At 45.9% G+C, this 27,766-nt stretch overlaps 3 protein-coding genes across 9 annotated transcripts in view; 2 read left to right on the forward strand and 1 right to left on the reverse strand.

Moving 5' to 3' along the window:
- med23 (mediator complex subunit 23) overlaps positions 1 to 18,388 on the reverse strand; it is a 19,895-nt gene extending 1,507 nt beyond the window's left edge. Inside the window, exons 1-28 of one of the 4 annotated variants that reach the window (XM_086017952.1) lie at positions 10,984 to 11,195; positions 10,517 to 10,548; positions 10,122 to 10,209; positions 9,925 to 10,049; positions 9,660 to 9,771; positions 9,322 to 9,420; positions 9,129 to 9,230; positions 8,989 to 9,058; positions 8,805 to 8,917; positions 8,627 to 8,722; positions 7,640 to 7,657; positions 7,282 to 7,488; positions 7,066 to 7,209; positions 6,827 to 6,969; positions 6,165 to 6,410; positions 5,938 to 6,080; positions 5,161 to 5,335; positions 4,834 to 4,997; positions 4,613 to 4,737; positions 4,319 to 4,524; positions 3,098 to 3,278; positions 2,843 to 3,013; positions 2,181 to 2,397; positions 1,982 to 2,091; positions 1,191 to 1,317; positions 865 to 1,030; positions 138 to 210; positions 1 to 70 (exon numbers count right to left, since the gene is read on the reverse strand). The exon at positions 1 to 70 is cut by the window's left edge and continues 145 nt beyond it. In XM_086017952.1, the coding sequence (XP_085874078.1) occupies positions 1 to 70; positions 138 to 210; positions 865 to 1,030; positions 1,191 to 1,317; positions 1,982 to 2,091; positions 2,181 to 2,397; positions 2,843 to 3,013; positions 3,098 to 3,278; positions 4,319 to 4,524; positions 4,613 to 4,737; positions 4,834 to 4,997; positions 5,161 to 5,335; positions 5,938 to 6,080; positions 6,165 to 6,410; positions 6,827 to 6,969; positions 7,066 to 7,209; positions 7,282 to 7,488; positions 7,640 to 7,657; positions 8,627 to 8,722; positions 8,805 to 8,917; positions 8,989 to 9,058; positions 9,129 to 9,230; positions 9,322 to 9,420; positions 9,660 to 9,771; positions 9,925 to 10,049; positions 10,122 to 10,209; positions 10,517 to 10,548; positions 10,984 to 11,034 (3,574 nt within the window). In that variant the 5' untranslated portion in view covers positions 11,035 to 11,195. The other 3 variants (XM_086017953.1, XM_086017955.1, XM_086017956.1) reach the window with 3 other exon arrangements.
- On the forward strand, positions 11,519 to 15,532 carry il20ra (interleukin 20 receptor, alpha). 2 transcript variants are annotated; one of them, XM_086017961.1, is made up of 8 exons: positions 11,519 to 11,567; positions 11,700 to 11,809; positions 12,227 to 12,350; positions 12,438 to 12,637; positions 12,811 to 12,986; positions 13,439 to 13,583; positions 13,665 to 13,807; positions 14,043 to 15,532. In XM_086017961.1, exons 2-8 carry the CDS (start codon positions 11,758 to 11,760, stop codon positions 14,757 to 14,759), a joined length of 1,557 nt encoding a protein of 518 aa, XP_085874087.1. In that variant the 5' UTR covers positions 11,519 to 11,567; positions 11,700 to 11,757; the 3' UTR covers positions 14,760 to 15,532. The 2 variants fall into 2 exon arrangements, with proteins under 2 accessions (XP_085874087.1, XP_085874086.1); XM_086017960.1 differs by lacking the exon at positions 11,519 to 11,567 and having other exon boundaries at positions 11,583 to 11,809.
- LOC147128273 (EH domain-containing protein 3) lies at positions 15,729 to 27,682 on the forward strand. 3 transcript variants are annotated; one of them, XM_086017959.1, is made up of 9 exons: positions 15,729 to 17,883; positions 18,131 to 18,466; positions 20,396 to 20,572; positions 21,062 to 21,159; positions 22,654 to 22,795; positions 22,867 to 22,966; positions 23,222 to 23,392; positions 23,941 to 24,105; positions 24,951 to 27,682. In XM_086017959.1, the coding sequence occupies exons 2-9, from the start codon at positions 18,240 to 18,242 to the stop codon at positions 25,476 to 25,478; spliced, it is 1,608 nt and encodes a 535-aa protein (XP_085874085.1). In that variant the 5' UTR covers positions 15,729 to 17,883; positions 18,131 to 18,239; the 3' UTR covers positions 25,479 to 27,682. The 3 variants fall into 3 exon arrangements, with proteins under 3 accessions (XP_085874085.1, XP_085874083.1, XP_085874084.1); XM_086017957.1 differs by having other exon boundaries at positions 18,161 to 18,466; XM_086017958.1 differs by having other exon boundaries at positions 15,729 to 18,466.
- The last annotated feature ends 84 nt before the right edge of the window (positions 27,683 to 27,766 follow it).

The following is a 27,766-nucleotide window of genomic DNA, read 5'->3' on the forward strand; positions in this document are numbered from 1 at the left end:
TCTCCGACGTCAGCGCCGGCGAGCCCATCACCGTCACGATGCGGTCGTGCAGCACGATCCAGTACGGTTCCTGGCGGGAGGTGGCACCGCGTGACTCCACGTCCGGCGAAATCGGGTCGCCGAGCGGCGGAACCTACCGGCAACGCGGTGATGACCAGGCCGATGGCGTTCATCCAGGCTGTGATGTTCTCGCGGGGGACCAGAGGTTGACTGAAACACAACAACAGCGCACTGAGGCTCCCTCTAGTGGTATGCCAACAAATTGCTGAATTCAAGCTCCAAAAGGTGCGGCATGCTCAAGTGGCTAAAAAAAAAAAAATAGAGTACAGTCATATTTAACTTGCAAGTTCAATAATCATTTAGGAATGTTTGTTTTAACACATTTCGTCAGGTACAATTAGTATTTCATTTTTATCCGCAATACACTTTAAATCATTATTCAAATAGAGTGTTTATTTTCCTATATTTGGATGAGAATTTCAGTAACTACTAAGAGGTATTTGAGTTCATCTAGGAGTTACTTTTAGGGAGTATTCAGGTAACTTTTATGTAGTATTTCATAGATTTAACAGCATTTAGGTTACTTTTAGGGAGTATTTTGATAGATTTAAGAGTATTTACTATTGAGTTCACTTTTAGGGAGTACCGGTAGTTTCTAGATTGAAGAGTCTTTAGGGACATTCAGGGAGTATTTTACAGATTTAAGAGTATTTACTATTTAGGTTAACTTTTAGGGAGTGTTTTTCCCATATTTAAAATAATTTAAGTATCTTTTAGGGAGTATTTTGTAAACTAAAGAGTACTTGGAAAACGTCATCAGATCTAGCAGTATTCAGGTTAACTTTTCGGGAGTGTCTCTCTCACCTCTTGAGGACGACGTTGAGGAGAGCGTTGCCCACGTCCTTGCCGGGCACGGCGAGGGCCATCAGCTCCACGCAGGTGACGTGCAGGGCGTGAGCCGCCGGGTTGGGGAACTCGTTGAACCTCCAGTCGCAATTGGGGAACGGGCCGGGCGACTTGCCCGCCATGGGTGGGCTGCAGTTAAGGACGCGCAACACAAGCCGCTAAAGTGGAAACAGAGTCTTGTCGTCTTCAATTTCATTCAAAAAAAAAAAAAAAAAAATGGCTTAAAAGAGGCCCTGGGGGCTGCACGTGTGTTTGATGAAAGGGGAGGGCAAAGCGAAGGATATTGTCCACCAGGCGTCCAATCAGCTTGCAGTAGTAGGTGTCGTCGGGCGTCCAAACGTTGTCGTCTCTTTGGTTCATGCCAAACTTCAGGTAGGTCTCGCTCAGGCACCAGCCGGGCGTTCGGTTGTCCTGACCCATCAACAAATGGGCAAGTTACTTCTGCTGTCAAACTCAAATTAGGAGTTGGATTATAAAGATTAACACAAGGTGGCGCCAATTCTCCTTCGTCTTTGGCTTTGCTTTGTGACCGCAGCGGCCCGTCATTGAATTGATCATTAGGATCACATGTAATGTATTTATTGTCAATGAACTGAACCAATGGAACATTTTCAAGTTTGGACATTAATCAGACAATATCCACATTTCAAATACACTACTTTTAATTTGTGAGGTGATACATTTTCTGTTCATTTAAAGGCTTTATATCTTTTATATTTAACGAATTTAACTGACACTAAGTATTTTCATTTGATTAGTTTTCCCTTCTTTTTTTTTTTTTTTAATTATCTGACTCGATTTGTTATTTTGTTAGATTTTGAGCTGGCACTTGGGCCAAAGTCAAGCTGCCAGTCGGCCCTTGCGACGGCACCCATTTAATCAAGGCCACCCACAATAGTCCTCAAATTCATTTTTTTGTTGCGCTGTTTTCGATTGTGCGGCCTTGCCGACGGTCTGCGCTTACAATACGCCAACGTGCAGGCCAGGTCAAGGTCGAAAAGTTCCAAAGTGCACCCTGGCGATCTTTGGGCGAAAATGGGGCTTGGGGTGTTTCTGGAAGTACTGCTCGGCCTACCTTGAGTGACAACATGATGGCGTGCACCAGCTTCCTCTTCAGGCTGGTTCTGTCCCTCAGGTGGCGCTCGTAGTAGTGCAAGGTGTTGTACAGGTAAGTCACCGGCCGGTCTGCGCGCACGAACAAGCAAACGTCACGGTTATGAGATTGCCCCCCAAAAAAATAAAAATAAATAAATTTGACGTTGCGGGCTAGCGACCGTGGAACTTGTAGAGGCCGCCCAGGTGGTCCAGCAAGGTCTCCAGCGACTTGGAGACGGGGATGAGCTCCAGGAAGCGGTGGATGACGATGTCGAAGACGGGCAGGAAGCGCAGGCACACGTTGCCGAAGTAGATGGGCATGTACTGGTGCTGCACCTGCATGGGCGGGCTGAGCTGCTCCGCCACGCCCTCAAAGTAAAGCTTCTCCGGGTATTTCTGGCGCGGCGACACAACAAATTAGACGATAGAAGTTGGGTTCCACGTGAGGCTTAGGGTTTAGAAGTAGTGTTTCGAAATACGGTTAGGGTTTCGCAGTAGGGGATTAGACTTTAGCCGTTCAAACTACGAGTTAGGGTTTCAAATTAGGCTTTCAAAGTAAGGTTTTAAACCAGGGTTAGGGTTTCAAACTGGGGATAGGGTTTTAACTTGGGTGTTGAACTTGGGTTTCAGTTTCAATGTAAGGTTCCAAACTAGGGTTTATCTGTCAAATTAGGGTTTCAAAACAGGGCTAGGGTTTCAAATTATTGTTCCAAACTAGGGCTAGTTTTTTTGTGTTAGGGCTTCAAAATAGGGTGAGGGTTTGCAAAAAAAAATTAATAAATAAATAAATGCATGGATTTGCTCCAAGATGCAGCAAGTGTGCTGCGCCGCGCGTGCGCACCTTGTGGTAGCTCATGTGCTTGTTGTGCCAGTCGCTTTGCAGCCAGTGCTCGGGCGCGTTCTCCTTGACAAAGTCGTTGACCCTGTTGCGGAAGTCGTCCGACTTGAGCAACAGCAGCTGGATGATGAAGTAGCACACCTGCGCCTCGTTGCGCTCGTGGCTCCGCATGGCCTGGCGGGCCGCGTCGGGACAAAGGCGGAGCGTGAGCGGCGGGTCGCCGTGGGAACGGGGTGCTCGGAAGCGCCGGCTGCTCACCAGACACAGGATGACTCGGTCCAGCGTGACGATGTTGTATTTCCACACCATGTCGTTGAGGATCTCGATGCACTTGTTGAGCTGCGGGCCGCCGGGCGACGTGGAGAACTCGTAGACCAGGAAGTCGGCGAACGTGCGCATGTGGGCCACGAGAGCACGAGCCCCGATTCGCTCTAGGACGCTGTGGAAGGGAGGAAAAAAAAACCCCACAAAAAACTCAATGGGAAATCTCAATGAGGGAAGACATGCTGCAGCAACTCAAAAAATTCACAGGAAATGTTCATTTAGTAAGTGAAACTGGAACCTTATACAGATGAAATAATCTTGACAAACAATCTTGACAATGTTGGGTGACTGTACAATATGATAAATAGCTAACATGCCCTTCGTGCACATAAGTGCTGTGAACGGCTGTTATTAATGCTAGCGGGCTAATGTGGCTAACTGATCCACAACCACACGGACTTAACTTGCACTTAAAGCGGAAGGCGAGCCAAACATATTTTTAAGAATATGTTCCTAGCAGGCCCACTAGTTGAAACATGGCTTTCTGATTAATTGCTTTTGTGGAATATAAATTAATGAATATAAATTAAGCAGCAAAACGCACTTGTTTTTAGCCATGTCCGGGGCGGCCATTTCAACTTCTGTCGACTGAAAATGACATCACAACTGCTTACAAAGACCAATCGCGGCTGACCTGTTTTCTCAATCTGAGCCGTGATTGGTCGTTGTGAGCAGTTGTGATGTCATTTTCAGTCCACAGAAGACAAAATGGCCGCCCCCAGAGATTGCTAAAAACGAGTGGATTAACACTCACTCCACAAATGCAAAATTAATCAGAATGCCATGTTTCAACTAGTGGGCCTGCTAGGAACATATTCTTCAAAAAATATGTTTGGATTGACTTCCGTTTAAGCACTGGTAAACCCCTATACAGAGTTTCATTTTTTTCACTGGACCCTTGTAAAATACTGCCCCCTCTGGATTTTGATTCTTTTTTGGGGGTGGGGGGAAATGCATTAAACAAAATTGCGTATCATTCACAGGAAATTATGGGAGGTCAAATAAATGGTGGAAAAGCTTCAGAAATGCTTGATCATGAGCTGTGTTTTTTTTTTTGTGTTTTTTTTTTTAATATATATACACATCACAAAAACCTGTCATCCGAACAGGGGCGTGTCGACTTTCTCTCTCCACAGCACATGCGGTCGTACTGACTTGTAGCCAATCTGGTTGATGTGGTCGGTCTCCAGCAGCATTTTCCACAGCAGGCAGAGGAAGAACGGCGGCGAGCCCTGCATGGAGAAGTGCGTGATGATGTCCTCTTCGTTGGTCATGGACTTCCACTTGCGGTACTCCTCCTCCACGTTCTTCTTCAGGTTGAAGCGCGGCTCCTGAGGAACGTTGTTCTGCTTGAAGAAGGCCTGGGGGGGTGGGGGGGGGGGGGGGCAAAGACGGACGGGGTCAAAGCGGCGAAGCGCGGCGACGTGCCATCCCGGCCCGAGCCCGCACCTGCAGCGGCGCCGGGAAGCAGGAGAGCGTGTGCGCGGCCCAGTTGTGGGGGGTGAAGTTCATGATGGTCTGGAGGATGTCCTTGCACCACGTGCCGTGGATGGAGTCCGAGCCTGTGAAGAAATCTGCACGCACGGGGGCGGGGGGGGGGGGGGGCCTGATTAGAATGGCAGAGGGACACGGGGGTTTTCACGCTTGACGCCTGTGACTTGGAGGAATACCCGTGACGTGCGTGGCTCTGGCCAGGGTGAGGATGAGCGCTCGATTCAGCTCCTCCGATTCCACCGACAGAACCGTCTTGGGGTCGTTGAGGAAGCGGGTGAACTGCGGCTGCACCTCCGAGCTGCCCAGCGCCGTGATCAAGCGCAGGGCCGTGCTCTCCACGCTACGAGCAAGCGGAAGCTCCATTTAACAAACTCGTGGTCGGGGAAGGGCTCACTCATCCGTTAATAAAACAGACTGTCCGTCAAATTGAAGAACTTGTTTGAAATGGAGGTTCCACGGTATTTTTTTTTTTTTGGGGGGGGGGGGGGGGGGGGGGAGCTTACCAGAGATGCAGCTGGTTCTGGTTGGTCTGCGGCACGGCAGCCAGGCTGTGCAGGTGACTGAGCAACTGGACGCGGTAGTGCGGCTGGATGTGGTGCATGCGGTAGCTGAACATCTCCAGCAGAGTGTGGAGGATTCCCCACGCGTGGGACTTGAACACGTTGGGCAGCAGCTGGCCTGAACACACAAAGGCAAGGCCAACGCTAATACGACGCTACAAATGAGCCAAATGATTTATGGGGGCCGACTTGAACATATGAATGATTACACATTTTTAATAACAACGTCTGAGCAACTACTAAAGAATGTGTTGTTCAACAATGCAATGTTTGGGCCAAAAGGAAATCAAATTCCAGGTATCAGGCCGATGCCCAGCCTCATTTGAAGTTAGTGGTACTCGTGACAGCTTTGTGGCCATTTTACAATCAGGAGCTAGAAATTGGAAGAATAGAAAATTGCCGTTAATTTCATGCAATTATGAGGTAAAATGCAATATTTGGATATTTAAAGCGGAAGTCAACCCAAACATATTTTTTTTCCTAGAAGATGTTCTTAGCAGGCCCACTAGTTGAAACACGGCATTCTGATTAATATTGCGTTTGTAGGAATATAAAATGCACTCGTTTTTGGCCATCTCTGGTGGCGGCCATTTTGTCTTCTGAAAATGACATCACAACTGCTTACAACGACCAATCACAGCTGACCTTTTTTTCTGAATCTGAGCCCGTGATTGGCCGTTGCTAGCAGTTATGATGTCATTATCAGTCTGTGAAACTCACTGATGAAGCCTTTGATGCCCAGCGACTCGATCTCCATGTAGACCAACAGCCGGCTGTACGTCTCCACCAAAGCGGGCGCCAGGGCAAGGCTGGACTTGGCGTGCGCCAGCTTGATGACCCGCGTGGCGATGCTGTGGATGAGACTGCACGTGGACGAGTGAGAGCGAACCACCCGAGCGCCGCGAAGGATTTGCTTTTTTGCGGGGTGTCCAAATGGCGTGACGCACCTCATCTTGGCGTGCACGGTGACCGAGTCCAGCAGGTTCATGGGCAGCGGCGTGAAGGAGCCCAGCGCCATGCAGTTGGTGCCCGGCAGGTTGATCCTCATGGACTGATTGCCGTAGATGGTCTCCACCAGGGCGCCCATCGGCACTCCGAAGCAGTCCGAGTTGGTGCTGTAGGCGTTGCACAGCAGCGCGATTTTGTAGTCCGACATGCCCAGAGATTTATTGCGCAATGACTGCTGCAAGAACCTGAAAGATGCAAAGTAGCGGAAATGTGTCAGGGTAAGATCTGAATTTACAGTGGGGCAGCGGTGAGACGATTAATCGGCAACTGGTGCATTATCAAATTAATCAAAAATTATTTTTGATAATCGAATCATTTAGAGACCTCGTTTAAATTAAAATTGCCCAAATCCTTGGGATTTCAGCCTCTCCACACTAAATGTAGTCTGTAGTCATCCATGAACACTACCGCTTTTGTCCACAGGGCGCCGCCATAATCAACAAAAACTGACATAGGACAGTGTCGCTTTAAGAAAAGAGTCCATTAATATACTCAAATTTATTTGGATTTGCCTTTGGGCATTCAAATCAAAAAATTGTATTGCATAATTTGTATTGTGTCGACCTTCCACTGCATCAAAATTCACATCAAATTTGCTTACTCATGGTGCAGTTTGAGAGAGTGCGGGATGGGAATTTGCAGGTTGGAGTCGCCTTGAGCCTTGCGGTTGAGGTGGATCCAGATGCAGGTCATGGCGAAGGCGTGGGTGGACTGCGGCTTGTTAATGTCCGGAACGGGAATGCACTGGGAAACGCCGAGGAGAGAATATTCCCATGTGTGAATTGATGATAAGGCAACCGATGGATCACGTCCGTCACCCAAAAAAAAAAAACAACGGACCTCTTTTTCGGGATACAGCAGGTCAAATAGCTTCATGACAGGCAGGAAGTCGCCCAAGGCGTTCTTCTGGATGCTTCCTGATATGAACTGCAGCAGGACCCACATCAGGTGGTCCCTCCCTTTGATAAGCCCCCTTCCTGCAAGCTGGAGGACACGACAAATACTTCTGATATGTGCCCCAAAGCGCGGCGCTTGGTGGGGAAAATCCTGGCTCACCTTCTGGTGCAGCGAGAGCACCATGTGAGGGAAGCTGGCGAACTGGAACAGGACAAAGAAGATGAGCTGCGACGAGAGGTGCTGCCACAGCAGCTGGCTGGTGCCGCCCACGTCGGCGTCAAAGTGCTCCTCGGTCTCAGAGCGCTCCATGGCGTACACCACCAGGTCCACCAGCTGCTCCTCCAACACGGGACAGCGCTGCTTTTGCTGCCGAGCGGAACGACGGAGGGACGTCAAAAGGACGGAGGGGCCGAGGCGAGAACGTGGCCGAGTTGAGTCCGCAAAAAAATAAATAAATATAGCCCGGTGGGGCGCATTCGCCGACGATTAGGAGGAAGGAGGAGCAAGGAGGACATACCTGAGCAATGTTCAGAGTCTTACCGAGATGAGCGCAGGAGAGAAACAGATAGAGGGAGGAAACAAAAGAAAAGAGGGAGACACACAGAGAAAGAGAAGAGTGGTGACTCACGAGCGAGGAGGTTGTTGGCCGCCAATTAAAAAAAGGAAAAGCATGCGAGCGGGGAGGGCGGGGCGGAGTAAAGGAGGGCCTAATTGTTCACATTTGGACACTTGTGCTGCGACTGCATGGACAGGTCAAGCAAGCACCAGCGCAATGTGGGTCAAAACGGGCTCGCTAGGCATGTACGGTTGCAGGTTTGTTTGCAGACGGGAGGAGAAGACCGTCAAAGGAGAGAAACAAGTCAACGTCAGTGTTTCCCATGCAAAGGCTCACCTTTTTGTTGTGCGACCATCTAAAATGAGCGTTATAGCGAATCCAACGTGGCATCCTGACCCATATCACAGTAAAAAGTTCTCATTCGATGAGAATAAAGTCATACGCAGGGAGGAAAAAAGAAGTCATTATTTTACAATTACATTGTCATAATATTAGGGTAAAAAATATATATATATATCTAGGTTGGGGGGAAAAAAACGTAATATTTATATTGGAATAAAGCCTAGCTTAAAATTTCACAACAACAAATTAATCATTTTGGGGAAAATACATATTTGGGTAAAGAAAAGTGTCATTTTACAAGAAGTAAAGTCAGAATATTATAGTAAGAAAAAAAGTCCTTATAGTAATAATATTTCAGTGAAAAGTGTTAATCTTACATTGAGAAAATCGTAATATTACACATAAAAGGGTCATAATTTCATTTCATTTTTCATGTGTGGGGAAACACTGAGGCTGCAAATTGGAAAAAGCAAGGAAAGGAAGACAGGAAAAGCGTGACAACAAAAGAGGAGTACGTCTGTGCGAAAACTATCCTACCCGAATTTGGTTCGATTAAGCCGAAGTCGGGACACTGAGAGCAGGACGGGTAACTGTGGGCAACGCTACCTGTTTGCTGAGTCCCAACATGTTGCACACCATTTCCCTTGAGTAGGGCTGCTCCAGCACATAGCGCAGCAGGCCTGTCTGCGGCTCAAACAGGTCCTGCGCAAGCAAAAGCAAAAGCAAAAGCAAAAAAGAAAAAACATTAGTACAGTGCTGCTCGCCTGCGCGCGCGGGGACGTACCTTATCGAAGGGCAGCATGCCTTTGAGTGGGAAGCGGAGCGTGGTGGGGTCCAGCTTCCAGGAGTTGCAGATGGCGCCACTGTTGTTCACCACCGGCAACAGGCTACAGCGACCTGTGGCGGGCCACATCATTTTAGCTCCATCTTTCTATCTACCTTCCTATTTAAAGTGACGATTTTCTTACCACAGATGGAGTTGATTCTGGCAGTGGGTCGAAAACTGTCCACAAAGTCGGATATCAGGCTGCCGAGAAGCTACGAGCACAAGAGGCGCGTTTAGAAAAACACTTTGCGGAAATGGGCACGGCACAAGGTACACAATCACCCAGTGCGACAGCTGCCCCTCCGGGTACAGTTTTCGGATCTCTGTGATGGCAAAGTAAGCAGGCAGTAGGCAGGCGTTCCTGTCCAAGATGTACTTGACCACCTGGAACACATCATCCATCATTTCCATCACATTCTTTTGCTAAGGAAACGCAATGTTAACCGGAAGAAGACCATATGTGGGGGGCGCACACCTCTCTGGCTGTCAGCAGCTGCCGCACGATGGCTGAGCTGACAGTGATGGGAATGGTCTGGATTTTATCCAGCACGGCCTTCAGCAGGTCTCGAACGCCCTGAAATGCCAACAACAATTAGAAGAAGAAGAAGAAGATGAGGTGAGATGCTGAGCTGTCGCATGGAAAAGCTCCATCGTGAAATGTCTCGGATGACAAAATATTAGGAGCACCCTCACAAATACTGAATTGATTTAATAACTAGGACAAAAAAAAATTGATTCTACCTTTAATAATTGAAACATTTTATTTTTCAAAATTCCACACAAGGATAAAAAGAGGTTTGCGCATTTACAAACCTTGTAGTCTACCCCTCCGATGATCTTTCGGATGAGTCCAAAGGTCAGGGCCCACAGTTGAGTCCTTTCCCACTCCAAGTTGTCCGAGCTGATCAGAGCGGCGCAAACCATCCTGACACACAAATACATCGTGTTGAATGAACACCAGATAGTGTCGTTAAAAAGGTGAGCATTATTTCAAAAAAATAAAAAACAGAACATTAAAAATTATTGATTTGGATGTTACTTTTATCATGCAAATCCATGTATGTTTGTCTGTGTGCACCTTGGGGGCAAGAGATTAGTCTCGACAGCCATGGCTAGACAGTCGTAGAGGAAGGATATTCTTTTGGGACTGTGCTGGCTATGTGTGAATCGCACAATCCACTGCACACACTGCTCATGAGACTCCTGCGGGAAGACAAGAAGGTGATTGATCTGATTCTGAAGTCATATGCATTATGCGTGTGTGTGTGTGCAAACCTGAGGCAGAGTTCCCCAGTATTGCCGGAAGGCTCCAAGACAACTGACCAACTTTGTCCTTTCATCCTCTGGACTGTCCATGCACATCCTGAAAAGACAGCGTGTCACTAAAGCATTGTTTTGAGCATACCCTACACTCATACTATACGTCAGGCATTGGCAACTGGTGACTGCCCTCTTAGAGTGGCCTCTTGATTAATTCCCCCCTCTACTCCCTTGTGCCCTCCTTGAATTGCATAAATGTTATACACAAGAGCCATTTGCTCTGGGAAGAAGACAAAAAAAAAACACAGTATGTGTTTACATTTTGATTGTTCAAAGCCTTTGTTGTTTTATACATGTATGGAGAGATGTATTCTGAAAAATGAAATGCGTGAGGGAGAGAGCGACATTACCCGGCAAAGGCCTCCTCCACCATCTCCGTTTTCTGAGAAAATTGACCCACAAAATGACATAACAGTCAGGCAAGGAATGAGAGAACCCATAAATATTACACAAAGCATGTAACAATGCTCATCTTTTAAGGCAACATAGTTATGTAACACTTGATTTACTCATGTTCAGTAGATAAGAATCCACGCATATTACTGGAGACACCTGCAATGAGGCAGTACTGTAACAAACAACAATAATAATATGTCGCTAAATAACAGTTTTAGAATTACTGCTATGCTAATATGCACAATATTAATATTGTCTTCTAAGGAAAGTGTCGTTGGTGAAATTGAACATTGGTAACCGATAAATGGTGACAAATTGAAACAGGTCTACCAACAATAGAATGAATGTGTGTGTGTGTGTGTATAAGAACATCACCGGTGCCTGGCGCACACGCGTAAAGATGCTAAACGAGCAATATTACCACAACATCCTCAAAGATGCTCTGAAGCTGCGTTTCCATCGTTAGCGCCATGTTTGCAGCAGAAAGCGCCTCCCTTTGTTGCAAAAAGTCACATAAATCGGCCAGTTTTCGCCTCTCCCGAGGTTAACTCGGATGCTAACAAAAGCGCACAAGCGAGGGAGGCGGGCGCTACAGCTAAAACGGTCCGAGGTCAAACTACATACACGGACGTATAAGGTTCCGACCTCTTTTGAAGAACACTACTGTATTTAAATTAAGTCTATAATAATACTGCGTTTAATTTGTTACTATAAAGGAGCGGCTATTTTAGTCTGTTCCCTTTTGGTGTCGTTTGTATACCACTAAAAGTCAAATTACTTTTGCTTTGTTTTGACTTGCTTATGTTGACTCGGCCGTCGTATTTGCCCAAGGTCTTCATATTTTCTCCCATTATTTTATTTACCTAAATACAACACTCTGCTGATAGACTATGATGTTTTATATATATATATATATATAAATAAATAAGAGTAGTGATGGGTGGCTTTCTTTCGCGCATGCGTGGACACTCATTGCGCGCAAACCAGTGAGGTCACATTCTTCAGGTAACGTGCTTTTTTTTTTGTGCGAGTATTTTATTTAAGACGGCATCGTTCCACAATCAAGTCACTTGTCTTCTTTCCACTTTTGTTGCGACTTCACTGCACGTTTTCCAATGCGGCCGAAATCGGCGGCAGGTGAAGAACCACCGACAGGCACCTTGATGGAAACGAGCGCTCGTTTTACTCATGAGTCATGAAGACTGTGTTTTGTTTTTTATTCTTCGTGGTTTTGGAGTCCTGTACAGGTATGCGTGCGGGCACGTGGGTCCCGTCAGCTTTCTTTTATGTAACCTTAATTACGCTTAGAAACACTTTGCTTTACAATAAATAATGCTGGTCATTGAACGCAACACGCTACTGTATTTAATTTAATTCAATTCGTTTTCGATTTCAGAGGAAGACAAGTTTGAGACTTAAGTGTTTACTTCCTTTGTTGAATGGGATGCGGTGTACTGTCATTATCCAAATTGATGTTTGGAAATGCAGGGTGTGAGATGTGTGTAAAGTTGACTGTATATATAGACCTAGATTTTTGTATTACTGTACATTTTTGCTTTTCTTGAACCCCAAAATAGTGGCGGAAATACTCCAAGTACAAAATGATGATTGTGAGCTCACAATTAAGCCCAATGCCCATTTAAACATTGTTTCCACCACGACAGGCCCATCCGTTCCTCCGAGGCCTGTTAATGTCACATTCTTCTCTCTGAACCTGAGAAACGTGCTTCAATGGCTCCCAGGAAATGAAACTCCGGACGGCACCCGTTACACCGTGCAGTTCGCCTTGTAAGCAACTTTAATCCTTTACATACTCTACATTCACAAAGTAAACGAACCAATTTGCCTTCATCATTCATCACCTCTTCTCCGCAGCTACGGCGACAGCGTGGAGGGAAGCACGCGGGTGAACTGGAGGCCGGTGCCATGGTGCAAACGGACAAAGAGGACGTGGTGCGATCTCAGCCGCGAAACGTGGGATGCGGAACAGGGCTACTACGGGCGAGTGCGCGCGGTGGGCTCAAGCCTTTCAGAGTGGGTCGTGACGCACATGCGCTTTGTTCCAAAGGCTGACAGTAAGTGACACTCAATGTTTTATTTATTTATTTATTTTTGTGTGACAGAGGACTGATTGCATGAATCACACATTGCACGTTTATGTGCCTGTGTGTTGTGACTCTGGATTATTTTTGTCATTGTGTTTATTTATATTGTGCAAGACCCAATACTACGTATCCTTCGTCGACAGCAAGCTTTGGGAAACCTCAGGTGTTGGTTGAAGTGAAGGACAACAACGCCGACATATACGTGTCAGGTCCAATCAGATATCAGCCGGACGACCGCGCCCCGGCCATTTCCATGGCACGACTCTATCCGCAGATGACCTACAACCTATCGGTCCATAACACCCGCCAAGGGCGAGTGGTGAGTGGCCGTCGAAAGGATTACAAGGTGTATTCAAGAAGTTCGAGAGCTGGTGTCACAAAAGATTGATTTCAAATCCAAAGTTTCAAGAAGTACAAGTAATTCTTCCCTTCACGTTTTGTGCCCTTCACGACGAATGTGATCAACATGACTTTGACTTTGGACGTCAGACTCTTCCGCTGAAGGCTCTGATGTTCGGTCTCCGGGACGTACTTGAAGATCCGAGACGCATCATCGGTGATGACTCTTCCAAGCAAGTCTGGTTCCATTAGTTCCATCACATGGTGAAAACATTGAAGGAGGGAGACAACCTCATAGTTTGGGTTTGAAATATCTTTTATGACACCAGTCTTGGATTTTTTTTTTTTTTTTTTTTTTCCGACGCACCTCACGGGTACTGCCCTTAAAAGCTTCTTTTATCAACAACAAAAACTCACATTGCTACTTGACAGCACCACTTCCCCGTCACATCCAGCCCGTACAAATACAGACTGATGGATTTCGAGACGGAATACTGCTTCTCGGCCAAGGCCAGATTCCTCTCCCTGCACTACAATTGCCACCAATCCGAGATGCACTGCATCACCACGGGCAAAGGTACAAACTAATCGTGTTTCTTTCTTTGAAGAGCGTGCGTCTAAAACTATTGCTGTGTGACGTGCACATTATTTCCCCCAGATCCCGTCACCGACCAGGTGCGGATGGTGGTTGCTGCCGTTGTGGCTCCGTCACTGTGCATCTGTGTTCTTCTAGTGGTCGGCTACATTCTCTATCACTACCTGATGGGGAATGGACAGAAAATACCCCGTAACCTCGTCATGGTAATGACAAGGCCAACTGCCGTTGACACACTTGCTATAAAAGTCTGTCTTGAGTAAAGAAGGCAGATCGCTCCCTACTTTGTACAATGTTTCTGTGTCACAACTTGAGCCTTGGCCATTTGTTCATCTATGACATCCTCTCTTGGCGCTATACATGCCTAGCCGATGATTACCTTAAACATTTTTGAAAATCGGTGGCTCTATCTTCTCATACCGCCGTCTTTTTGCCTTTAAGGATGTGGCTTCTTTGCGCCTTCAACCCAACGTAACCTCGCCGCCCGAGACCATCGCCCCCTTGAAAAGCCACCGTCCCTCGGACGACGACGGCAAGAACGCGTCAGACTGCGCAGGTTCCAGTGCCGACCGGTGTCCACGGCTGCCACCGGAGCCCGAACAACCTCGCGATGACTCGTTGAGCTACGGCGAGGTCGGAGTGGCTACCAAGGATGCCGGTGGACAGTGCCACGCCCGCCCGAAAGAGTTGCGCATTAAGAATGACACTCAGCACTCCTTCCCCCGACAACGTGTCACCCAAAGTCAGGCGGACTTTCCAACGATGTATTTGGCCAATACAGTTCCAAACGGCCTAAGAATGCCCGTGACGGAGGGGAAGGAGCTGACTGGGAGCCCATACTGGAAACATGGGGACGACGCCGAGAGCTATAGCGTGCTCATGCCGGCCGGAGCGGAGCAAGATGAGGAGGGAGGACCGCTCTGCGTCGAATGGGACCCTGAAAAGCGGGAACTGCTGATGCCAGGGCTGGAGATGGCATCGAGCCAGGACGAGGGGGAAGCAAGCGGAAAGCAGGTGGCAAAGGGTGATCTGAGGTTGGAGAAAGTGACAGTCGGGCAAGCGTCAGGGGAAGAGGCAGGGCCTCTGCAGGGGGCTACTGCAGGCTGGGAAGTGGATGACATTGTAAGAAAATGGGACTTGGTCATCATGAATGAGTAGCACGGCCCTCACACATGAACCTGTTGCATGATGACGTTCTTAGACTTTGAAGTGCCCGCTTCACGTGGATTTTTTTGCAGAATTGGGGCATCGCGGCTATAACGGAAACCTTTTACTCGGCAATTAACCTACGTTGGCTCCCGGCAAGCGGGTAATTAGATGCGGGGTGTTAGGGTTGCAGATATTCAATATTTTTAGAATGGACCATTGATTGTTCAAGTAATTTGGATGATGTTTTTGGTCATGAAAGCCAAATGTCACTTATTTTTGTCCACTTGGACTTGTCGCCATCCTCACATTCTACGGTACTATCTGTATTTGTATGGCTATAAAAGGCGGGCCTGGTGAGTGACGTGGGCGTTAGCGAATGACCTTGTCGAGTTGCCTGGTTGTTCACCGGCTAACCTGCCGACCGCCGTGAGTTGTGGCCATCGGCTGCTCGAGAATGAATGCGCATAATGCGTGTTTGTTTTCTTTCCGTTTGTTCAATCAAGCGATTGAGAGTGCATCAGCGGCTGTGTCTATCCTTGAACACTTGCTGGTGCGCTACGCTACGTTATAGCGATGGTAGGCCATATTGAAATGGCTAGCATCGCTAAGGTATCTATCTGTGTTGGCGATTGTAGGCGTGCTGTTGTGGTACACGTTGCACTTTATCTTATTTAAAGCGGAAGTCAACCCATACATATCTTTTTCAAGAATATGTTCCCAGCAGGCCCACTAGTTGAAACACAGCATTCTGATTAATTTTGCGTTTGTGGAACATAAATTAAGCAGCAAAATGCACTCGTTTTTAGCCATCTCTGGGGGCGGCCATTTTGTCTTCTGTCGACTGAAAATGACATCACAACTGCTCACAACGACCAATCACGGCTGACCTGTTTTCTGATTCTGAGCCGTGATTGATCGGTATGAACAGTTGTGATGTCAATTTCAGTCGACGGAAAACAAAATGGCCTCCCCCAGAGATGACTAAAAACGAGTGCATTTTGTTGCGTAATTTATGTTCCACAAACGCAAAATTGATCAGAATGCCCTGTTTCAATTAGTGGGCTTGCATAGAACATATTCTTGAAAAAAAAACATTTCCGTTGACTTCCGCTTTAAGTGTGAAATGAACCAAAACTGGACATTTACCCACTCTTTTTTTCCTGTCTTGTCGATACCACGCCAACTTATTCTTCACAGAAAGGTGCATGCAACTGCAGTAACATTAGACCTTGTGGAAAAATGATTCCTGCGGCGCTTCTTTTTTGTAATTGATTTTGAGTTGCCTATTTTGAATAATTGCAACAGCTCCACATGGTGTATAAAGTAGTCGTGGACAGAACAGGGTGGGATAATTCAAGTTGGAAAGTTACATTTTACACCTCTGTTCTGGTTATATGATATTCCCTCTTTATTCATATCTGGACAAAGTTGAATTGTAACTTGCTTTTGTTTGCATCAGCCTGCTCATTCTCATTCATGTAAAGATAATGGAGTTTATAACTGCCTGAGTGTCAGCAATCAATTTGGCCGGAAAGTTTTCGTAGCATAGCACGCCCTTGTTGTTATCTTATAGCCAAACTATGTGTGGCGTTCCACAACAGCACCAATTACAGTCCCCAGACGGCTTTTTTCTGCTGCGTCATCTTCCTTTTTTGACTACACGGACGACAGAATAAAAGCTTATCTGCTGTCCTCATGTACCTTTCAAGAATAATTGGCTCATTGTTTGCTTGTCCAACTAGTATTCATTAAAGGTTTTTTGCTTCTTTTTTTAATGGTTTTTTTATCCAAAAGCAATAAGTAGTGATAAGGAAGTCACTGAGGTATTTTGGCACTAAACTCACTCCACCCAGTTGATTCAAAGTGTCCTAACCTCATAGTGTTTGTATGATTAAAGGCTGTTTCAAAATATGGAAAATGTGCAGTATCACCTGTGCAGCTTTGATATATTTTGGAATTTCCCAAAATATTAATAATTTATTTGTAACACAAGTGGTTCCTCTACTTCAAAAATATTCCTTATATAAAGAAGGCTTTTGGTTTATGACAGTTTTTTCCAAGTTCCAAACAGCAAGCAATAAACTAGTAGCAGTATTAACACAAGAAGGCATGCCCAGTTAAAGCCGTAATTACTTGTGACTATTTCTTTTTGGTTTGTTCTATATTTATGGCCTAGACGTGTTTTTATATACCGATAACTATTTTTTTACTATGATTTTACTACTGCGTGGCACACCTAGTTACTGCTATAATTATTAATTACTGTTTTTTATTAATTGTTTTACATTTATGGTCTTGAATAGTGTTTACTGTAATTATGACTTTGCTACTGTGTTAGTGTGGTTGAGCGACAGAATGTGCACGTCCCTCCGAATTTAGTGTTTTGTGATTGTTTTGTTTATATATGGCTTTAGATGTGCTTGCCATACAAATATTAAGTCTGTAATGATGACTTTAGTGGTGTATTAGCGGTGGTTGACGGCGCGTTCCTACTTAAGTACGTATTTCTTTTGCACAGACAGCAGCGCTGTTTCCTCGCCTACCGCTTTCCGCCTGTAGGTGGCGCAAGATTTCTGGGCTCCACACGGTCTGGCTTGGGCGCTTGGGCTGCTGCATCACTGGGCGGGGCCACAAGGCCGCCTGTGTGCCACTTCCGGTGGGCTCGGGTTTCCCAGCGAGTCGGCATTTAAATACGAGCTCCGTAGGAGGAGAGAGAGAGTGACCGGCTGCAGCCCCATTCCACTCCGAAACACTAAAGCTCACCTCGTTATCGTTGGTTGACTTTAATTTCTAATTACAAACGACACAAATCCACTTTTATGAGCGTGTTTTGACAGCTAACGGTGGTGGTGGAAGGACGGATCACAGCGATTGACAGCATCGCGTCAGCTCAGCGCATCATTGATGGGATTCCTGTGCTCGCCCACGTCCCCGTAGCTGCATTATTGCGCTGGGACGCTATAATTTTTTGGGACAATATTGCAATATATTGTATCAAATCGGCTAGACAAAGCTGTTTTTGTCCTATTCGGAACATCACGGGCTTGCAAGACGCTGGAAGAACCCGGATGAAGAGAATGCAATTAGAGTGTCATCTGTAATTGGCATAACACAAACCATCTTGACAGCTTGGGTATTGACTTTTTTCCTCTTTTAAAAGCATCAAATTATCATCTTATAACCACACCCAACATTTATTTGGAACATACATTTCTCTACTTTGTATTCTATTCCAGGTATTTGTCATTCAAATTGATTTTCTTTTGCAAAGCAACACACAGAATAGACATCTGTAGTTGTGTTGTGCTTAGTGGCCCCAGTTGGACACCCTTGTGCTAACTTTATTTTTGACAGTTTCAAATGATGGCTTATATTTGAAGAAGCCATCCACCCTCTGTGCGCCCTTAAAGATCTAGGACTCACCAGCCTGAAGACCGCAAGAACCACTCAGCAGAAGAAAAAGCAGCAGCAAAAAGAAGCGCAGCCGTCATGTTCAGCTGGCTGGGAGGCGACGACCGCAGGAAGAAGGAGCCCGAGGTCTTCCAGACGGTCAGCGACGGTCTGAAGAAGCTCTACAAGACCAAGCTGCTGCCGCTGGAAGAGAGCTACAAGTTCCACGAGTTCCACTCGCCGGCATTGGAGGATGCTGACTTTGACAACAAGCCCATGGTGCTGCTGGTGGGCCAGTACTCCACAGGCAAGACCAGCTTCATACGGTGAGAAGAACACAACACATACACAATTTGGATCAAATGGAGACATTAAAAGGTCATTAGATGAAGACACACCCAACTGACTGTTCCCCCTCCGCCGTGGCCATTTAAAATGAGCGAAAGTGTGAAAACACAACATTTTGGTTTCCTTATTAAGCGGCATGTTTTCAATGACATTAATGTAAACTAGGGCAGCACAGTGGAAGAGTGGTTAGGACCAGGTTAGGGGTTCGAATTTCATTATGTTCTCTCCTTTTCTGCTGAGATTTTTTTTAACCAAGACTGCCATTAGCAAGACTGTAATTACAGTATGAATTAAGATCATGAATGCCTCTGACACACCGTTTAATTAGTCCTTTGAAGCCAGCGAGGATGCTCTTTAGCAACTTCCTGCAGACGTCCCATCTCCCTCTTCCTCTCTTTGCCTCTTCATCAGTCATTTGCTGATGACAACTGTGGCCACCCCAACCCGCCCACTTCCCCAGTCAGCAGCCGGACCACTGACCGGTGACATTTTAACACGACGACGAGGAATGTCCAAAATGCTCAGTAACCTTCGGTCAGACCCGCCTGCAGTCATACTTCATGAATGATTCATTTCAATATTTAAACCGGAATAACTCATTCTAATTCTTGAATACCTTCGCCAAATGTGATTGTTATAGTTTCCAGACCAAAATGTTGTTGTTTTTTTAAATGTGATTTTAAAGATAGAATATGTCGCGAAACACAAAAGGAGAATACGTGTGTTGCATGAGGTGCTATCAAACACCGGTACGCGGATGTACGCGGGAATTGCACAACCTGTTAGCAGAGATGGCTCCACCAGGCACTGCTTGCTCCTCAGCAAGGTGTGTGCGTGTATACGTGTATCTATAGTGCATGTGTGTTCATTGTAGGGATGTTAAAAAAAAAAGTGGAGGGATGGGTGTGGAAGCCATACTTACATCTGTTAACACTTAAAACACCGACAGGAAAATGAATAGTCGCCTTCAAGGGCTGTAAGTCACGTGCCGGCCTGTGTTTACAAGACACAACATGGTAAGATCATTCCGCCCCCACCCACCCCCTCCCTAAAAAAAACAACTTCTCAAATGTGTATGACTTGATTGCCAAAAATGTCCAAGATGTCAGTTCCATAAGTCATAATGCTTATTTACATCAAATACATGTCCTGCTCGACTAGTATTGAACAAGTCATCATAAATATTTTCTCTTAATATGCAGGTTTTTTTTTTTTTAAAATACAGTCACATTTTAGTGGAGAACGCCTTGCAGTGTTGGCCAATAGAAAGGTTCAAGTACAGCAATGTCGCCATAGTAACAAATGGCTCGAGAGTCATTTCAAATCTTGACAAGATTGAGATTCCTGCTTTTGACATTTTGTACCACTCACCAACGCGCACGTGACAAAGTCCTAACTCCAAACGCTCACGTTGCAAACAGTAGATCAATCTGGCTAAATTGGTGCCGCTCTGAATTCCCCGGTGCTACTGACTCAGGCACCGCCACGGTTTGTGGTTTAATAATGACTCAGACTGGTTTGTCAGGTGCCACCAAGGAAAATGATGTTCTCAAAGGTCACCTTGTTGTCGCTCTAAAAGCGCCTAAGCTCACGTTGGGAGGATCGGCCGGGCATTAAGCCGTTGTAGCCGCTAAAGCCGTGTCCAGCCATCTGCCCCAAGGTTGACGGGGGAAAGTCTGAAATTTACAAAGTATGACAAATGAAATGTCGGCCTATAAAAGGACATTCAACACGTGCGGCTCTGTATGCATTTCAAATTAAAAAATGGAATTCCTATCAGTTGTGAAGGAATGCTAGCTCAATGCTGTCGTTTGCCATTTTCCATTGCACTGCTTTCGTCGCTTTTCAACTCTGTCCTCATCTTATCTGTCCGCATCTGGTCACTGAATGCCTCACTTGTCCCACAGCTACCTGCTGGAGCAGGATTTTCCCGGCATGCGCATCGGCCCCGAGCCCACCACGGATTCCTTCATCGCGGTGATGCACGGCGACACGGAGGGCGTGATCCCCGGCAACGCCCTCGTGGTGGACCCCAAGAAGCCCTTCAGGAAGCTCAACGCCTTCGGGAACGCCTTCCTCAACAGGTTTGCGCTTGGCCCCGCTAAGTATGCAAAGTGGCAAGCGAGCCCAAGTGAGAATCCGCAGCGCGGCGCTACATTCCTCGGCGATTGAATTTCCTTGCGCTCACCGGTTGGTCTTTGTTCCACCTGAAGGTGTCCTGTGTGTCGCAGACGTATGTCGGCCATGCCAAAGCGAAACGAAACTGGAAAAATTCTCATGTCGTCCTTGCGTCGTCCTCCCTTTAAATTGCAAAGAGAGAATTGAAGAGATTTTTGTGTGCGCGCGAAACAGAGGGCGCTGTTTTTCTTGGAGCATGTTTTGTGTTTACTTGGGATCTCCTTACCGGACAAAAAGCGCATCCCCTTTTTTCAATGTGGTTCATAACAATTTCAAGGCTCGTGTTCTCTCTCAAAGGGAACATGCAGGTCATGCATTTACTGTACATTTGCACAGCCGATTGCTGGGTTTGTCTTGACCGTCTTGATCGTGTGTGCGTGTGTGTGCGTGCGCAGATTTGTGTGCGCCCAGCTGACTAACCCAGTGTTGGAGAGCATCAGTGTGATTGACACCCCGGGGATCCTGTCAGGAGAGAAACAGAGAATCAGTCGAGGTAAAACACACTATCGTGACCCTTGACCTCCGGCTGTTGATGCTCGTGCGCGTGTGTATAATTGCGCACATTCACCAAACCCGTTCAGCGACCCAACACCCGACCAGTCCCGTCGAATCCAACAATGTCAGCATTTCAGGAGGATTATGTCCCTTTTGGTTTCAAAGAACAGGAAGTAGCGGCCAAAATGAGCTTTGATTGGGCACGTGCTTGCGTTCTCGCATTCTCGCACGCACACACAATATGATCCAAACAAAACGCAAGCGAGCACAACTTGTTCATGTTTTACATTTTGTCTCACACAACACCTGGTATGAAGCTACAAATGCTAAGCTAATGTACATGCTAATAGAATTCACTTGAAATATTGTCTATTATTTTATTGTGGAAGATGCTAAAGATGCTAATCTAATGAGCCTACGTGGACGAGATGCGCTTGAATGAATGTCTCCTGTCAGTTGAAAATCAAGTTTTTTTTTAAATGATCATGAAGTGCCATCCTCGATTTTAGTGTTCAAAATCCGAGGAGTAACATTAGCGCCGAGGCTAACAACAACGCATAATCGTAATCCAAGTCATTCCGCATTGTTGCTTTGGTGTCAAAGATTTTTGGGGGATTCAGCTAGCAACCCAACGTTACACATACCACGACCGCATCACAGAGACATAAAGGCAAACAGCAATCCACGGAATCCTTTTCAGTCTGCTGCTGTGGCGCCACCGAGCGGCATTCCCGACGCTTAACGGCGGCATTGCCATACCAACGGCCAACACGGACAAAAGAAGCCGGATAACCTCGGACGCCACTATTTCTCCCGTTTGCACATTCGCCCACTGTTTCTCACGCATACAATTTCTGTCCATGTTTCATTTTACACTCCTGTCCGTCTCTCTATTTGTCTTACTATTTGTTTCGTGTCGACGCACCCCTGCTGGTGTATGTGTACACTCTACGTGTGTCCAGAGGAGGCGTTATCAGGCTATAGCTGCCTCCGTAGATGTCCTTATGGAGGTATCGGCTGTAAGATGGCAACATGCTGCTAAAAAAAAAAAACAGTGGTTAACAATATGATACTCTTTTAGGCTTTGAGGAATTTGTGGACTCATTTCTCGCTCTGGTTTTTCAGAATCTTGTCACATGTGTTGCAAGGACACATTTTTGTTCAAAAAAAAAAAAAAAAAAAAAAAATGAAATTGCAATACCATGTACAGATTTGCTCCACCAAATTCACGTTCTTGAGCAAACCATCGAGTCATCTCCTGACGGTTTTGCGCAAGAAGCCGCACCTTAACATTAAAAAGGTCGCTGCCGCTACTGCTGCTACTGCAACGACTACTACTCAGCTGACACTTGGTTGCAGTCCCTTTGTATTAAACATTCTAATGAATTTGATTTGACTTTGCATGGTTTGTCAGGCTTAGTCTGCTAATATTTTATCCATTTTTTGTACACGCACATGTACGTGTTTTTAAAAAAAAAAAAACGTATTACAGGCTACGACTTTGCCGCCGTCCTGGAGTGGTTTGCCGAGCGCGTGGACCGCATCATCCTGCTCTTCGACGCTCACAAACTGGACATTTCCGACGAGTTTTCCGAGGTGATCAAGGCGCTGAAGAACCACGAGGATAAAATAAGGTACTTCAAGACGGGACCTTTGCACCTGCGCGTCAAACGAAACCACAATTGCTGTTTTGTTTTGCCCGCAGGGTGGTGTTGAACAAAGCTGACCAGATCGAGACTCAACAGCTGATGCGAGTGTACGGTGCGCTCATGTGGTCACTGGGAAAAATAGTCAACACACCTGAGGTAAAACATCTGCAACCGTAGGCGGGACAGTAACGGCGACTTGCAGTTACAACCTAAATTCAAATGTGGAAAAAAAACAAAAAACTGTTAAAACTTCACACGGACAAGCGTTTGGCCACTTTGCCGCTTTCTGGCGGCACCGCTGCATTTCTAGCTCGCTTACGCTTTTCTTATTTAAAGTCGTAACGGTGAAGCAAGGCTATCTGTGCAAAATAGCAAAGAAAAAAATCTCCTTTTTTTTTTTGTTTTCGGCAGGTGATTCGCGTGTACATCGGCTCCTTTTGGTCGCACCCGCTGCTGATTCCCGACAACAGGAAGCTGTTCGAGGCCGAGGAGCAGGATTTATTCAAGGACATCCAGTCGCTGCCGCGGAACGCGGCGCTGAGGAAGCTCAACGATCTGATCAAGCGGGCGAGGTTAGCAAAGGTAAAGCTCGCTGTCCCAATGCTTGTGCCCGCATGGAGCGAAAGGACCTCTCGCTAACGAAAAAAAGAAGAAAAAAAAGTAGTGCCATGTGTACATTTTGTGTATTTTTAGGATCGAAGTGTCTCCTGTCAGCATCCAGCTGTTAGAACAATTGGCATCACATGTTAATGATTTCCCCTTTCCTGTCTGAGGACAGGCACTCAACGACTTGTCGGAAACATTTGAATGCACTTTTCCTGTTTCGCAGCTGATGTGCGTGAGTCTGTGTCGAGCTTCAAGGTCACGAAACAGACTTTGAGGAAACACTTTTATGTTGCTAAGGACGCAGAAGTTCCCTGATCGAATGATCAACCTGAGAGCTAACTTCGCAAGCCGACATGCTAACTTCCTAGCCCGCGTCCTAAGCAGGGCTAGTAGTTTGGGATTTTTCATTCAAGTTAGTTTTTATCTAGCTTTGACTGTTTTTTAAAATGTAGTTGGGTTTAATTAGCTTTTATGTTGTCGCTTTCCGCCTCGTCCTGATTGCATCTTTGAATCCCGTCACGCAGGTTCACGCGTACATCATCAGCTCCCTGAAGAAGGAGATGCCGGCCGTGTTTGGCAGGGAGAACAAGAAGAAGGAGCTTATCGCCAGCCTGGGAGACATCTACAAGCGCATCGAGAGGGAACATCAGATATCGCCTGGAGATTTTCCAAATCTAAAGAGGATGCAGGTAAGCATCTAGGAAGAGCAACTGTTACGCAACGTGTTTTTTTAACTACCTTTTGTGGTGGGAAGTAACAAAGTACAAATACTTTGTTGCTGTGCTTTAATAGATTGTTCGAGTATCAGTTTAATTAAATCAGGTATCTGTACCTTTAAGACCTTAGTTTGTCAATATAGACTTTTTTCAGCCTCCAGGGATGACGACACGACGCCGCAAATGCGTAACTAGCGAGAGGTAAAGTCAAAAGTCAGTGTGGTGGCATGTGGCGTCAGCCAGATGGAAGAAGTGTGTCAAGTGTGTGTTGAGGATGTGCACCGTCTCTGATAATGCTCGGAGCCCTTTGTGGCACGGCTGTCATAAATATGACGTAGTGGTGAGAAGGCTACGCCACACAAGTGCTGTGCAGTTTTAATGACTCGCTGGAGAGCCTTCTTGTCCTGTACGGTACAGTTCCCGTATTGGACTGCGATGCCGTGAGTGTGCACACGACCCCGCCGAGAAAGGCGGGAATGTGAGAAGGGTGGTAAAGAAGGGCAGAGTGGGGATCTGGGCTCTGCGCTGGGCGTGGCTGCATTAGAGCGCCTCGTTGTTCGCCATGAATGCACACACGACATGGAGAGGAAGACGGAAGAGCAGGGAGGGAGATTTTTTTTTTTTTTTTAAGTCCAACTTAAAAGATAGTGTGTTTCTGTGTGATTTTTTTTCATGATTTTGAAGTTATTAGCTTTCGGATTTTTTTTTTTTAATTTTCAAATTTGGCTTCTCTTCTCTGTGGTGTGCACATTTTAGAAGCGTTTTCACTTTACAAGTACAGAGTTTGACTACTTTTGACATTTCTGCCTCACTTCCAGGACCAACTCCAAGCTCAGGACCTCACCAAGTTCCAGCCCCTCAAGTCCAAGCTGCTGGAGGCGGTGGACGACATGCTGGCCCACGACATTGCCGGCCTGATGGTGCTGGTGCGCCAGGAGGAGACGCAACGACCCAACCCCGTGGTCAAGGGCGGCGCCTTTGACGGCACGCTCAACGGCCCTTTCGGCCACGGCTACGGAGAGGGCGCCGGCGAGGGCATCGACGAGGCCGAGTGGGTGGTGGCGCGCGACAAGCCGGCCTACGACGAGATCTTCTACACGCTGTCGCCCGTCAACGGCAAGGTGACGGGCGCCAACGCCAAGCGGGAGATGGTCAAGTCCAAGCTGCCCAACACGGTGCTGGGGAAGATCTGGAAGCTGGCCGACATTGACAAGGACGGCATGCTGGACGACGAGGAGTTTGCGCTGGCCAACCACCTCATTAAAGTCAAGCTGGAGGGACACGAGCTGCCCACCGAGCTGCCGGCGCATCTGCTGCCGCCTTCCAAGAGGAAAATACCAGAGTAAAGGCGGCTGAGCAACACGCCTGATGTCGCGGATCATTCAAAAACAGAGAAGATAAACAACTAGTTTCCAACTAGGAATGGACTTTATAATCCAGTCATTGAATCGAATTGATTGATCATGTCTTGAAGCAAAGGAGGTCAATATGATGTCAACTATGGCAAGTTGAATTTAAGGAACAACTCTAAGGATCGATGCATTATACAGTGAACCTCAGTTTATCGTGGAGGATAACTTCCAGTTCCACCTGCGATAGCTTAAAAATCTCAGATATAGACGATATACATTTTTAAAAATAGTTTTACCAATTCCAGATGCTTTAAAACATATTCAAATTTGTGGAACACACGGTTGAAAGTAGGGCCCGACCGAATAATCCGTCAGCTGATTTAATTGGCCAATATCAGCTTTTTTATAAACGTGGGGGGAAAAAATGACACACTGCAACGCATTGCAACATAAAACAAAGGTAATGACATTCAAACATTCAACCTCGACCCACCCCAGTATTGTAAAATACTCAAATGTTCTGCACTTCATATCTTTATTTCTGTGAAGCGGATTTCAATATATATTTTTTAAGGGCAGCAATTTAATTTGTAAAAACTCTCTGAAGGGTACAAATTATCAACCGGAGGTTCACTGTATAATAATTAAAAAAAAAAAAAATCAACAATCAATGAAAGATATTTCGCTGAAACTTCATCCCTCATTTCAGTTCCGTTCAAAATCCATATTGTGCTTGTGCTTTATAGGCAGGATAAGTACGGTTTGATCGTGGCGTGTCGGCCGGATGGCATCAGCGACGTTAACTGCTTGAAATGTGTGACACCATAGCCATGTGACAGAGTAAACAAAGTCGCAGGTGGTGGATGACTTTCGGTTGATTGGGTGCCGAAGACTGGTTCAGTACTGAGCGGTCAATTGAATTAAAAAAAATATAAAAACATTTTTTTTTTTAAAAAACATATGTAGCTGAACCATGAAAAGAGAATTTAGCTTTTTAGCCTAATTTTAAAGTCCCTGTAAAGTGAAAACAGTAGAGTTTTGTTCACCTGACAAATTTTAATGATTAAAAAAAAATCTTCAAGTATAGAAAGCAATGCTTCAAAGTTGTGAACAATCAAGCCGTTGTCCCTACTCTCAATCGCTGTGGGCGTGTCCGCGGAATGCGTAGAAACCATGCCTTACTCACATGTCAATTACATACCGCTGCTACGAGCTGGAAAAGGGACGCTACTGTACTAGCATCTTTCTTATGACTACACTAACTGCATGTTTGAGCCGCCCAAGTATATCCACTTACAAGCGCGCGCACTCACAGCTGACAACGAGGCACTCTAAAGCGATCCTTTTAGCCGCGCCCAAATAATCGAGTTCTGAGTCTTTGCATATGCTTTCCGCAATTATCTTCACACATGTATAAGGTATTTAGAAACAAATCTCTGTATTTACTTTATAGGGTCTTTAAAAGCAAGAAACACTGGGACACAATGGGAATGACTCAACAATGTGAACACTTTCGGACATTTTGACGCAGAAGAATTTTTGGGGGGTTGGCGAAAAAAATTTAAATGTAGTTTAGCCTGGTAAAACTTAAAAAATGTGTCTTGTTTTTTGAGTGTTCTGCCCTTTGTTCTTTCTTCCTGGTTGGTCATTTCGGGAAAAGAGTCCCAAGGGTTGGTCAAAAACAAACAAAAAAAGTAAAATAAAAAGTAGACTAGACTGAAATACAAAAAAAAAAAAAAAAAAAAAAAAACCCTCAAAGTTTTCAAAACGAGGATTGCAGGGAAATGATGTCGTCTTCAATATTCCGATGTTTATACTGTGACTTACTACGTGTGCTGCTGGCGTGCTGTATTATTGTATGAGACAATTACGTATTATGCTAACTCTCTTCTAACTTCCCTTAGCGGCAACACACTTTATTTTTATGAGGATCATTTACACTAATTGACACTTCACATTTATTATAGCTGTAGCCATTATCACTGATGTTCCATGACTGTCGCAATATGCCAGTATAGCCTTCTTCACTCCACTTTGAATTGACACCTAAACTACTAAAACTGTTCTCGCAACACAATAACCGTACGTGCGTGTCTGTCGCCTATATTGTGAATGCAATGCTTGCATTCCAATCCATACACGTTTATACTGAATGTCTTGCTTCCGATCAGCACAATAAACCTCATCATGAACAAGAACCATGTCTGAAATGGTCATGTTTTTTTCTACACATTTGTTTCAATTAAATTAAAAAAAAAAAAAATCTGTGCGTATGGGGTATA

This window comes from Filicampus tigris, chromosome 20, assembly GCF_054856515.1.
Source record: "Filicampus tigris isolate MCC_2025a chromosome 20, RoL_Ftig_1.0, whole genome shotgun sequence".
NCBI lineage: Eukaryota > Metazoa > Chordata > Actinopteri > Syngnathiformes > Syngnathidae > Filicampus > Filicampus tigris.

What these genes read in the sequence shown, in the direction of transcription:
- il20ra (XM_086017961.1), top strand. Translation starts at nt 11,758, where the DNA reads ATGAAGACTGTGTTTTGTTTTTTATTCTTCGTGGTTTTGGAGTCCTGT. An exon ending in TACACCGTGCAGTTCGCCTT is followed by an intron (nt 12,351 to 12,437) that starts GTAAGCAACTTT and finishes TCTTCTCCGCAG; the next exon opens with CTACGGCGACAGCGTGGAGG. An exon ending in TACCCCGTAACCTCGTCATG is followed by an intron (nt 13,808 to 14,042) that starts GTAATGACAAGG and finishes TTTGCCTTTAAG; the next exon opens with GATGTGGCTTCTTTGCGCCT.
- LOC147128273 (XM_086017958.1), top strand. Translation starts at nt 18,240, where the DNA reads ATGTTCAGCTGGCTGGGAGGCGACGACCGCAGGAAGAAGGAGCCCGAG. An exon ending in AGCGGGCGAGGTTAGCAAAG is followed by an intron (nt 23,393 to 23,940) that starts GTAAAGCTCGCT and finishes CCCGTCACGCAG; the next exon opens with GTTCACGCGTACATCATCAG. An exon ending in CAAATCTAAAGAGGATGCAG is followed by an intron (nt 24,106 to 24,950) that starts GTAAGCATCTAG and finishes CCTCACTTCCAG; the next exon opens with GACCAACTCCAAGCTCAGGA.